The sequence below is a fragment of the Galleria mellonella genome, unplaced genomic scaffold, assembly GCF_026898425.1.
Source record: "Galleria mellonella isolate WM207_F2 unplaced genomic scaffold, CSIRO_AGI_GalMel_v1 utg33, whole genome shotgun sequence".
NCBI classification, from domain to species: Eukaryota; Metazoa; Arthropoda; class Insecta; order Lepidoptera; family Pyralidae; genus Galleria; species Galleria mellonella.
In genome coordinates this window covers 791854-805744 of record NW_026442079.1, presented here as the reverse complement: position 1 = coordinate 805744, position 13891 = coordinate 791854, and the positions used below count along the sequence as shown (strand labels likewise).

Here is a 13891-nt window from a genome sequence, read left to right as displayed (position 1 = left end):
TTATCTTTTGTTCTCTTGTAGTAGTGTTCTTAATATATCTGTACAAAACTTGTTTAACAAATATGTATTTATTTATTACTAGGAAAAATATAATATTTATTCTCTTATTCCCATTGTAACGCTCTACGATACAACATATTCATAGCATATTTAAAAAATATATTTTATGCCTTTATTTTCTTTAGTTTATATTCTCATTTATTGTAATATTGTTGTATTTGTATTGGAAATAAAGAAAAAGTTGCTAAAAATATTTTCATTACCAAAAATATCGCAAATCTACTCGTGCGCGTACCGTTGTGTTCTGTTTCCGTGGAAATTCTTAGAAATTGTTTTGTTAGTGAATAACATCCGATAACAGAGAGAAAGAGTAACAGACACATCATTTCATATAAAGAGAAAAAAAAAATAAAAAGAAAATAAATAGAGTGGAGAAGATTCTAAGATGCCATTTCTGTAATTAAAAATTTCATTTTGATAACACAGCAAAATCTTTATTATAAGAACCAATATGAAGTACGTTTTTAATTAAATCAAAATTATAACTACCAAATTAAAATATTAGGTTAATACATACGTTTAAATAAATGGTATCTTAGAATCGACCTTAGTGATTTCTAAATTAATAGGGTTTACTTTTGCAAAAAAAAGCAGTACAATAATACGACTGTCCTTTGAAGAGATTTAGAGTTTGAAAAGAAATAATTATACGTTGAGTTCAAGCAAACTTAATAGATTTTTGCGTTGTTATTTTGCTGATATAATAATGTATAGTAGTATAGTCAAATCTTCAACACGATTGAGCATATATAGTACGTGTACGGATGTAAGTATATACGTATATGTGCATTGATGTCGCTGAAGTGCGATAACGAAGCATAACCGTACTTAAATGAAAGAAATACATTTTGCTACGCAAATAAAAAAATACAACTACACTGCCAAAAAATCAAATATTTAAAAAAAAATCCAGTTTCACTCGGGATGAGTTAGGGCTTTTTTGCAATGTGCCAAACATTTAAATCTGTACGTCTATGTATGTTAATGTTATGGTAAAGTAAATATTTTTTGCATATATGAACCCTGAAAAAATTGCACACCTATTCCAAAAGGTCCTAAAAAACGCAGTATTTCTACTGAATATATTAATATAGAACAGGGTTATCTTGAAGATTAATACAAATCTGTAGTCAATGAATATGAACTTTGGAACATGAGAACTTAATGCAATTTATAAACTACTTCCTGTAAATTGGATTTTTGCTGCCACATCCTCTCATTGGTCATTATCGTTAATGGACCTAATAAACACACGTTAAACGATAAATTGTAGTATCCACTGGAATTACTGCAATTGGTTTTAAATAGCTGCAATGGTTTCATGATGTGTTTATGTCGACAGCTGGGTAATCTTGGGCTTTACTGTTACCTAGAAGCTTTAATGTCCAATCAAATTTACTTACTCCAGTTTATTTTGCCTGTTTTACGGTATCATTAAACTGTCATTATGCTCTTTTTCATGTGGTGCTCGATCGACGGAGGCAGAATGGGGTAAGTCCAACACAAATTTATAGCTCTCTTACTACTTGTAGATTCGAGGGTGGTAACGCGTGACGTTCTCTTTTAACGATCTTTTACTAACTAAATTGTTGTTTTATGAGCGATCTCTTTAACACACTGTCTATGGCTCATTAGCTTTTGATCTATAGTTGCAAAAATATTTATTTTGCTTAATTTGCAACTACAAAATTTTATTTGTTTTTTTTTTGTTACTTTATTATTTAATATCTTGTCATTAGTTCGTCAAAACTATTGCTGAAAAGGAATTTATAATATTTTTTATATATTTTGCTTTTAACTTAATCTCTTTTGGAGTATGCATATAGCTCGTCATAATGTTAGCATGCATATTCATAATAATTTTCAACATTAAATATAAAACTATTTATTATTATACAGTATAAAAATGTGATAAAATGAACAATAATGCGAGCAGAATGAATTGTGGTTAAAAAGAATGCTGCTGTGGCGTGTAGGGTAAAGAAAGCGATATTGCGGCGGTTTGGACATGCCGAGACGATTGTAGCTCGGTAATAGTAACCAAACTGGCAATGTTTTGTTGGTAGACTAAATTTAAGAATATTAAAAATCGAATTTGAGGTAGGAGTAGAATTTGTTAATATCAAAAAAGAAAGTGATTTCTTTTCTGACAACTATGTCTTATAGACATGAAAAATACTATATGTTTTCGAGAATATACTACAACATCCATAACACCACTTACGTTGCTATTACTAAGAATTGTAGGATTAGTCGATAATTTATTTCCTTTTTAATAAAAAAAAAAATCATATTAATGAATAATAATCGTGATCTATTAAGAGAAAGTAAAATACTGCTCATAATCTGCATGATCTGTACTTGATATCTACATATTTTGCTGTTGCAACAGATTACCCAAAATGTTTATATTTAGATCTATACTTATCAGTAACTATATTATGATTAAATATGTGTAAAATAGATTTGTTTAAATATTGATATAATAATAATTAGTAATGTGTTAACTGAAGTAAACCTTGGTTATTTTCCGAAAATTCGACTTATTATTTTCCATTGAACGCTGCGCAGCTTTTTCAAAGTCACATCTTCAATGTACATTCCACAATATAGCGAAGCGCGCGCTTTTTCCCGCGCTAACCCTACATACACATACATTGTCATATGTACAGACGTTACTTATTTCTGTAGTTGTCACAATCACGGATCGTAACGTTTTTGTATGAATTGTCCAGGGTGTGGTATTGGTATGAGTGTTTTCTTTGTATTTGCAAAAAAGAATTTTTTGCAAATACAAAGCATTCTAAAAATATTAATAATATTATGATAGCGTTTTATATTATTGATAATATATTCATCAATATTTTAACAGTGATATAAAATGCAAAATGCGTTACTTGGCAGTAGCAAATGTACGCTCCTGCACATTTTACGTACTGCAATATTGAATCGACCATATTTCAGTCAAACATCTGCTGATGTTATGTATATTATATTCAGCAATATCCAACAAAGAGTAATATCTATCTCGGATAATATTGAATATAAATATTTGAATTCCGAGATGGCAATATGTGAAGCGGGGTTGTAACAGATGTTCAGAGTTTTGCATACCTGGATGAGAACATTAGCATTATGAGCATAGTTAGTTTTTTTTTTTATTTTTTTTTATTTGTAACAGTGGTAAATTGGTGTTAAGTGTAATAATATAAAAAGCGTACTTCATACCAAACCTTATCCTAGGCTATCACAGATTTTTATAGAGAGAGACTTGTGACCAGCAATGAATGGGTTATGGGTTATAAACTAACCTATAAAGATCAGAAACACCATCTGAACTATGAAAGTATGGTAAATGAAGCGAGCAATGTATGTCTCAGTATAGAAGCCTTAACACTTCGCTCTCACTGCCTAGCCTGTATGGGGCTTGACGTGAGGAGATTATATATTTTTATATTATTAAAATATTTATTTTTCAATGAACATCTTATTTCAGGGATATACGCCGTTACACATTGCAAAGCAGTTTCGTCATGAAAACGTGTATACTCTTCTAGTTGAAACATATGGTAAGCTTCTTTTTTGTACAACTTAGAATGATAAACAACCTGACGGCTCGTTTAATAATGTTAAAATGTTATCTCATCATCTAGCCAAAATAAACAATTATACTTTGCATACAATTTGCATACAATTCTTATATTCTTACTAACATGTGAATGTATCTTTTTTAGGTCTTGACTTTTACGTCTTTAACGGCTCAACCAATCGTCAAGAGTTACTGCACCGTTCATTGGGTTCTTTATAATTAATCTCATAATATCTCTAAAATTACCCAACCTACTGATTACCTGTAAGAGCAAACGCAGTATAGGATGACCCCCACTAGGTGGAGTGACGATCTCAAATGCATTGTAGGACAGTAGTAGGGAGTTATTGGATGCAGGTGACTCAGGACCATTTCTTATGGCAGTCTATGAGGGAGGCCTATGTTTTTTTTTTTGGTATGATAACCCCGCCTGCGCAAACGGGATACGCTGGCGGAGCACCAGTGAAGGGTGATAGATGAGAATGAAAACAGGCCCGTTAGCCCATCATGATGAATTCATCAGAAATTAACCATGATAGTTTTCAGGGAGAATCGCGAGGAGGTCGACCTGGTTGGGTATATTGCTAGCAATGGGATTCTCAGTCTCCATTACTAACAATCCCTTTCCCCCCGGAAGGCCTAAGTTCAGCAGTCGACGGATAATAGCTGAAATTATGATGATTACCTACTGATTGTATAATTTAATAACAATATTTTTTATGTATAGCTTAATATATATTCTAATATACAATTAAGAGAATTGTCAAAGTTTTGTACAAACTCCTTAAATTATTTTATGTACACATTAGTATCGTGTTGCCATCTTTAAACAGTTAAAGTAATCACTTGCTAGTTCTTATACAACTTGCTTCGTATTGTATACTGAATGCCCTCTGTACATGTATCGGGTAACTTTAAGTTGAGTGCGCCATCTTGTGGTTCATTCATTATTTAATAAGTTCGAATACTGTTTGGTCCCTGTGCCTCTAACGAACCTGTTTTTTTTAATAATGACAACACATTACAAATCTGAAATAACTCTGGTACTATTTATTAAAGAATATGAAATCAATTTTAGAATTAATATTATTTAAACGTAAACGACTAGTTGTGTATTATTATTTAAAAATCTTTTTAATACAAACAGAAATAGATGACACAAATTTACTCCTAGGAAAAATTTGACTAAGAAGTTTGTATCTTGATTTATAGATGGCGCGCTAAAAATTTGTAATGTCGAAATTAATAATATTAATTGCTTTCTGTTCCAGATGCCGATCCAAATATTCGAGATTGGTCAGGGAGGAAACCTAAACAGTATTCTGGTCATATGGACACGTCTTTATCCCCTGGCTCCTATCGAAGTAAGTGTTTTATTGTTACAATAATAAATAGTTGTTATACCCAATCTCCTTATTCATAAAAACGCCAAATCTTATTTTAGTATATTACTATTGAAGTGTTTTGCCTTTTTTATTACGCAAAATTACCAATGTATAAGAAACTGACATAAAATCCTAATAGTTAAAATAGTTTTTTAGGAAATTTTAATTTTTATATATGTTATATATTTTAATACCTCAGACTGTTAAAAAATTAATTAACTCTATTAAACGAATTGTCAAAGTTAATTTACAATTTGACAACTTAATTGCCTAACATAAATATATACAACCGAATTAAAAATTACCAAAGGAAGATAAATAAAATTCAACAAATATTACAAATCAAGTTGTTGCAGAGGCCGATACTATTAACATACGGCGTCCTGTTACCACCCCACCGGAGATACGAATCACTCCAAATACAATGAATACCATGTCAAGTAAGATGGGATGTCTCTCAGTCGTCTTAAATGTTACTCGTATATTCTTACTCAATGTGCACATTCGTTTTAAATGTTTGCTTGTACATTACATTAGTATATTTCCTCTATGAGCTACGTTTACTTATAGTGGTGTGGGTATATAGTATACTTGTTTAATAAATAATTAGTTATAAATAATAGTTATCTACATATATATTGCACTAGATTATGTACCTCAATGTATAGTATCGCTTGCCAAAAACGACTCAAAATTCTATCAGCCAAACGTCTCTTTGGCTGACTGACTGCATTTAATTAATATTTGTTTTTTGTAAAATAAAACATTTCAGAGTTGGAAGTAATTCGATTAATAAATTCCCAGATTAAATGACATTTTTTAAATTAAAACTTTATATTTTTTCATATATACTTAAATATACACATTATATACAAAGTAGTTTTTAGAACGATTTTGACAACGAATCCATAGTTCTCAAAGTAATCAAAATATACGTCATTACGAATCATTATGTTCTGTTTAACCAGTTTTTCAAATACAGAAATAAGAATTCTGTATAGCTTCTATGTATATAACTGTATATATCCTTGTCACATATTGTTCACGTGACTAAAAAACCTGTTTTTGGCGAGGCTTTTGTATGGAAACACTTAGAAGGGTTTATAATCTATATTGCACTATCTCAGTATTATAGTCATATAAGCAGCTCACTCTGTTATTTCAAATCACACGTCAAATATATGTAAGAGTGAATTAACACGTATTTTATGATATTATGATTTAACGAACTGACATCATGGCATATGTATAAATCTTTTACACGTGTTCTAATGCTTATATGTAGGAAACATATTTTCAGTAATTCTCCACAGATAATAAGTGTAAGGAAAAAATTAATTTACAGAGATTATGTTATTAAATTAAAAAATATCGATTAAAAAAATATGTATCCCTTCATAATGGCATCCTACAAGAGTTCTACTATAAAATACCATAGTATTTGTGAACAATTGAAACGATGGATTTAATCAATTTAAAAGATGCACAACATTTTAGGGGTTAAGAATAAATAGGAGCGTCCAAAATTAGGTTATTGTTGCGTATTTTTATATATATATATGGATTTCAATATTTGTTGCAAATGTAGTTCGTGCGCCAATTTTTTATACTAAATGAGCTCAGAAGAGCTCTCCGGGATTGCCACATGCGATTTTTTCTTTTTATTCGAATCTTTTTTCTCCAAATCATTGTGATTTCTTTCTCTTTTACCTAATCACAAACTTGTGTCAATTTTCAATACATTTTGCCATGTAACCACAAAATTATAGACAAAAATAAAAGGCACTCCCCTTCCCTGCGCTTCTATGTTTAACTTTTTTTACTTTCTAATATGTTGCGTTCATTGGTATATTTTATTGTATTTATATACCGCTATACGGATAATAAACACCAGAACTATAAAAAAATTGCCCAAATTTCTTTAAAGCACATTTATTTAATTTTTCTGCCAAGAATTTCTTTTCTCCTAAATTTCAGAAACGGAAATATTTTCACACTTAAGTTGCACAAAATGTACCCAATGTAGCTACGACAGAAACTTGGACTTAACTATTGATATAACCAATAACGCAAATAACTCAGATAGACGAGTAATATTGTAACTTCCTAGTAAATAGAAAAATATATGGTATGATTAGTTTTCATATACATTATTTGCGTCGTCTATCAAATCTCTAGTAAACAAAAATCCTTACTATTTTCGTTCATCGTTTTTGTGTTAAATTGCCTCGATTATCGACCTTTATAGTAATGAAATAAGTTATTTATTAATTTATCACATATTTTATCAATCTGATAGTATAATCAGGCCGCTAGGATGTTATCACTTTGTTTTTGCGTACACCGTGAGAGGCATTATTATCAATGAAGTTTGTTTACTATTATTGGCTTTATCTAAAAAATAAGTCACTTAAATGAGTACGTACGATTAAACCTCATTATTTACCTGCCTACGTTACATATAGGTGTTGACCTTACTTATAATGACAGGTTAAAATTTAAAAACAGCCTATTTGATCTGTATACAAATATTATAAAGAAGAAAAATTTGACTATTAAATTTATAAACTACTTGTCCGATTTTAATAATTTTTTCACTATATTATCAAGCAAAAAGCTACATTATCAGAGAGTAGCATAGGCTATAAATTGTTTTTAGGCAGAATCCAGGCTAAATCGTTACTTGTTACATATAATTGTGTATTTTTAGAAAAAGAGAGTTTTCTACGCATCGGTTCACTGAATGTGCGAGTTAAAAGAACGACGGAGGCGTTCAGCAACTTCCTGGGAGTGGGCGCCACTAGATCCTCTTATATCCCCAAATCGGCTAAAGATCGTGAGGAGAGACGATCCGATGACGGCGAACCATTGAAGACGTGGGGATCAGCAGATAATATACAGGTGAAAAAATTGTCTTTCTCTTCTTCTATTGAATTAAGTGTTATTTCACAAAAAAAAATTATTGCATCAAAGTACCAATATTTATTGCGGTAGATCAATAGTACAAATCGTAACGTGAATATCGGTCAAAACTTTCATTAAAATAATGATCTTAATCAAACTGACTTGACTTCTTACAATGACGAATTTGTATTGTTGACAATTTTGTAATGATTAATGATTAACATTCATTGAGCTTGGAGACAGGCTCGCTTTTTTTCTGTCATCTATACAATAAAAATTCAAAAATACTATATAATAAATGTCCTTCTCTAGAAATTTGTCCGATTCTAGAGTAGTTGTTCCGCTGCAGTGTCACAGTCCTTTCCGCAACTGCAGTGTCCATCCCTTCCTCTTATTTACCAATTTTCTTCACGCATTTCCAACGTTCCTTCCCTTTTTTTTTCTCAATCCTTTCCTCCGTTTTTCATCATTTCCAAAGAGGGTTGACGTCAAACAGGTAGCCGGTCGTAAAACTATAAGCCAAATCCTTTTTTAATATAAATAAAAACATATTATGTTGGCCCCAAATAATAATTGGAATAAGGGTATGAAGATGATGATGATGATAAAATAAAAATTGTCCTGAGAAGTTCAACAATTTAATGACATTACAATCATCGCACTCGTCGCCAGAGTGCGTGCTTCATTTACAAGCATTTACAATTCTTATTTATTTATTCTTTATTGTACACAAAAAATTACAAACATATAATTTATATTAAATAAAAATGTAGAACAGGCGAGCTTAACTCTGTAAGAGTTCTCTTCCAGCAAACTCTGAGTGGAAAGGAGTATTAATTACCATTCTTTATTATGAAATGAGTAAAAACTAAAGTCGAAACTACAATTTTTAAATAAATGACATTGTATTTCAGAACGATGATAAATTAATGCCTCCACCAATGAGCAGCAAGGTACGACGTCGCGCTGCCAGCGGCCGCCGCGGGTTAACATCGCATAGTCGAAGTACACCCTCTACGCCCGATCAGGTTTGTTGCATTTGCCATATTTGGCAACTGGTATACTGACAACCATAATGTTTAAACGAGATAGAGTCAGTTGTAAATTTATGTAGTGTTTTGCCAATATAATTCTCTATATGCAAATATATACACTGACACTTTTCTACTGATGGAATAGAAAATAAAAGTTCTGTTGTTGGTTCTCCGGAATGGCAATGCATGAAGGTATCATGGGCGACACATTATTCTCTATTATGTCCATGATATGTTATGTGCATGTCTACAGGCAACGGTTACCACTTTTCAATAGGGCGGGCCCTCGACTTCTATGCCATTCTAAGTTGCATAAAAATCTTACATTTTGTGTTTCAAATATATAAATTAGTTCTACTTTTAAAAAAGATTACGCACTGCTTAAATTCTAAAAAATCACCTACACGCCTATTTAAAACACTATCCATAATAATTCTATGAAAAAAGAAACAACGGCCAATTTTTCAACAACGGTTTAATCTTAACTAATTACTTGCTAATATTATTTATCAGCTTATATTAGTAAAATACTTGTTTTTAAATGTTATATGTATTTTAATGTGTTTTACATCCAACTTCAATAGAATATAGGACATATTTTGTTAAAGTTGGCTAACACTAAAGCTATTGTTTACGCGCAATATCATATTGAGAGCACAATATTTTTTCCAGCCACGTGCACAAATTGGTACAAGTGAAGAAGGTGACTCTGATTCCGATTCAGCGGCTGGATTCCATGCGGCCTGGCGCCAGCGCTCCTCGCAATGTTAGCTCATGAATCAAGAAAGAAAATAATAATATGGATCATTTTACATATGACGTTTAACAATACTAGATAGGAATCCATCTAAATTTCTAATATAGATATATAAAAAATATGTATCTACATTAGAAACCAAAACTCTACAAATAGCATGTAAAACATTATATATCACTAAATTTAACAAAATTTTTTAAATTATAAAAAATATAAATAAATCATATCATTCTTGTATAATTAGGATGCACTGATTGCAGGATTGATTAATTGCAAATAAACCGTCTTTTATATTCATTATTTAATATTCAGTATTCGAAATTCAATAAGTATAACTTAATTGAATTTTCAAATATAATTTGAATACATTTTCTACTTCACATGTTCAATTAATTATATATTAAACATAATTAAGAATTGTCGGGCGAAAAAAAAATTATTTTGTTGTATTGGTTTGGTCCAGTCAGTCAACTGTTGGTTGAGTCAATTAATATATCGTATGGAAGCATGAAAATATAGTATTGATAATAATATCAATAAAGAAACGTGATATGGACAGTGTGGTAAAAGTCATTATTTACAAGGTTTTTATACGATATGATTGAGATATAAGTGTGGCATTGTAAAATTAATATTCAAAATTTTATAATGATTTTATGCAAATATTTTTGCATTGCTATTCTTCTTTATATAAATAGCATTTTAAAATGTTGATAATGGCCTTATTGTAATAATAAGAAAGTATTATGAAACTTTTCATTGATCTTGGTCACATTAGCGTTTAAGTTAATTTCTTTTTTTTTTGTGATCCTTATAACTTTTTGTATTTGTAGGGTAAAATATTAGGTACTTCATACAAGATCAACGAGTATCGAACAATTTGTGTTATAAAAAAAAGATATTACACCCAAAGGAACCATAATTAATTTTAGAAAATATGTATGAGATGGAACTAATACGGACGGAAAACCGTAAAGATATAATGTAACATACAAGAACAACAGTCGACTTCTACATTTTCGAAATTACTTAATAATTGTACATGTATAAATACACATACATGTATGTCATAAATATAAGTCAGACATAAAATGAAGATAAATTAAATTAATCAATGATGATTGAATGATAAGTGCCTATTGGATTTAGATACTTGAATTTTATACGAACAAGTAGGTTCTGTTATAAATTAGACATCCATTAAAAATATTCTAAAGATATATAAAGTAAATAGAAATTTTGGTTACCATGCAGACAAGGCTGCGGAATTTTGATATGTTCTATTAATCCTAGATATCTCTCCTAGATAACTCCTTCAATTTATGCTAGATAGTCTTTCCAAGGACGCAATATCTTTGTAAAGAAGTTATCTATGTGTACATCAGTCTTACCATTCTGTAAATTGCTATCAATCTTGTCAACATATGCATTAGGTTGCTTTTACACTTTAAGCTTAAATAGAGGCGTAAATGTTTTACTCACGTAAGGATCTTTAATAAATTTTATTGTTTAAAATATCATAAGTACCTATACATTGTACACGATGCACCTTTTTGTTTCTTTTTTATTCCTTTTTTTTAATTTTTTTTTTTGTGATTTCGTTTTATCATTCGTGCTTAGAATGAAATTCTGTACATGAGTGCATTATATCGTAACTTAATAGATGGGATATTTATTGTCATGTAGATTCACAATGTTAAAATTGCAAGATACGGCTTCTAAATTGTATTTCTCTTTTTATGTTTATATATATATATATATATATATATATATATATATATATATATATATATATATATATATATATATATGTATATGTGTATATATAATTTTATTTATCCATACACTGTTACTGACTATAAGACTACTAAAATGTTATTTATTATATTTTTGTACCACATATATTGTGCTTTATATACAAATCATATATATATATATATATATATATATATATATATATATATATATATATATACCTATTATTTATATACACTCTTTCAGATTCTTAAGGTTGACTAAAAGAAATCCGTTTAAGGGATAAGTCCGCCTGTATACATTTTTGTTATAATCTAATATATATGTTAAAAGTGTATAAGATACAAAAGCATAAATAAACAAAAATAAATATATTTTAATTTTAAAAATAACCAGTGTTACGTATGTATGTATATTCTTAACAAAGTTTGTATGTTGAACTAGTTTCAGGACTGACCGAGACCTTTACTCGTGTTTGACCAAGTTACAAGCGATAATCGATATCAAACTTACGAAACTTATACTGAACTCTACTTATGTGAGTAAAACTTGCCGATTTAAATGCGCCGTAAATATAATTGCCTGACAAAAAGTGACTATGATATTGAAATAATTTTTGAAAATTTTACTATATTGTATTTACTAAATTTACACTGTATTATTAATTAACTTGTACTAGTTTAATTATTCTGTGATATAGTATATTTTTCTATTAAATTCATGTCTAAATTTCACTAGGCCAGATAAGCATTAAAAATGTAATATTTTTTTAATATTAATATCTTGATTTAGGTAAATAAATAAAAATAATTGGTTGCATATTTATGTTATCAAATTAAGATTTTTTTTTTCAAAAAAATACTTAAAACGTGACGTTTAAATGTAACCGACAAGGGAGTAAATCTTATTGATTTCAAAATCAATGCAAATCTGTCGAAGATGTTGTGTAACACAAAATATACTCTGAAATTGAAAATTTCTTATTGAAATCGGTTGAAAACATGAAAAAAAAAGCACAAAATTATTATTAAGATTAAATGCTACTATTTTATATTCTAGTAAATATTATGAATGTAGCATAAACAATAATCACGTAACTAAACTAGGTACTATATGTATTAATTATTACAAATTTAATTTGTTTACTGCATGCACATTGTTAAACCAAAACAATAAACTCAAGTGATATTGAATTCATTCCATAATTATTGTTTAAATCCATAATTTAATGTTTTAATAAAATAAAAAACGACAAATTGATTTATTATTTATAAAACCCCTAAATTAATATTATTTGTATAATTATTAATATCTACAATAAAGATAATTCTATTAATTAAAAATACTGTCTTTAAAATTATTATTACTAGGTATAAAAACCTCGCAAGTCCTCGCAAAGCTGCGCTCTTTGCTTAGTATCATCATTTCAGCCGTAAACTGTCCAGTGCTGAACATAAACCTTCTTCGTAAAGAGAGTTTTGCCAGTAGGCACGCTTGGCAGGCGGATTAGCAATCGCAGTTCTGCTTTTAGAGATATTTCAAGAGGGACACTGCTGCCTGTCTCTTTACCATTAAACTTCTCTTAGTCGCGTCTTACAACACCCACAGGAAAGAGGATGGCCTATTCTACGCCGAGACTATACGGCCACAGTCTGCTTTGTATATAAGTAAATTCATATCCTTTTTCTAGGTATTCTATCAATTAAAAGAAATTATTTAATGGTTGGATAAGCGGTCTTACTACAAAAAATAAACATTTTTTCATTTTATATTCTTTAAATAAATTAAATATGGTGTTAGAATAGATAAAAAAACGTAACAGTACATTCATCAAAATTATAAAAAGAGGAAGTATGCCTTGAGCAAATAAACCGCCGCGTCAGAGCTATGAACCTTGCTAGATTGCATGCTAGTCAGTCCAGTCTAGTACGTCAGTCATATCTTTTACGCCTTTTTTATATTTCTTTTTATATTTTATTCTTTAAATAAATGTCACAGGAAATTACATACGCTTTTGTTTGTAGTAAGTCGTCTACACACATGTATTGAACATTATTGCAAATTTAACTGTTTTGTGAGCGAAGTTTTTTTTTTTTAAATTTACCTATCTTCATCTCTACACATGCAACTGACGGATTGACGTTAACTCTGAAAACTGATAAAAACGAACCTACTAACAAGAAAGGTGTTTTTTTTTTTAACAAAAAAATCGTAGTATTCAATAACTTTGATGTTTCCCTTATAGAGCCCGTGAATGCCAGACTTTCCATATTTTATAAAAGCTGAATGTTTCTCGACGCATGCTCCCATACATTCAACACAGGTAGCAATGAGAGCTTATATTGAAGTTTATGTCATCGTGGCTTTGGCAGCTAATAGGTAGAAAAAGTATATAAAATATCAACTT

At 29.6% G+C, this 13891-nt stretch overlaps 1 protein-coding gene across 1 annotated transcript in view; it reads left to right on the top strand.

Annotated features, from left to right (window-relative positions):
• LOC113519267 (ankyrin repeat domain-containing protein SOWAHA) overlaps positions 1–11486 on the top strand; it is a 58536-nt gene extending 47050 nt beyond the window's left edge. Inside the window, exons 8-14 of the mRNA XM_052896582.1 lie at positions 1546–1551; positions 3557–3629; positions 4921–5013; positions 5382–5474; positions 7745–7935; positions 8853–8966; positions 9645–11486. Of these exons, the coding sequence (XP_052752542.1) occupies positions 1546–1551; positions 3557–3629; positions 4921–5013; positions 5382–5474; positions 7745–7935; positions 8853–8966; positions 9645–9743 (669 nt within the window). The 3' untranslated portion in view covers positions 9744–11486. The remainder of the gene's footprint in view (positions 1–1545; positions 1552–3556; positions 3630–4920; positions 5014–5381; positions 5475–7744; positions 7936–8852; positions 8967–9644) is intronic.
• The last annotated feature ends 2405 nt before the right edge of the window (positions 11487–13891 follow it).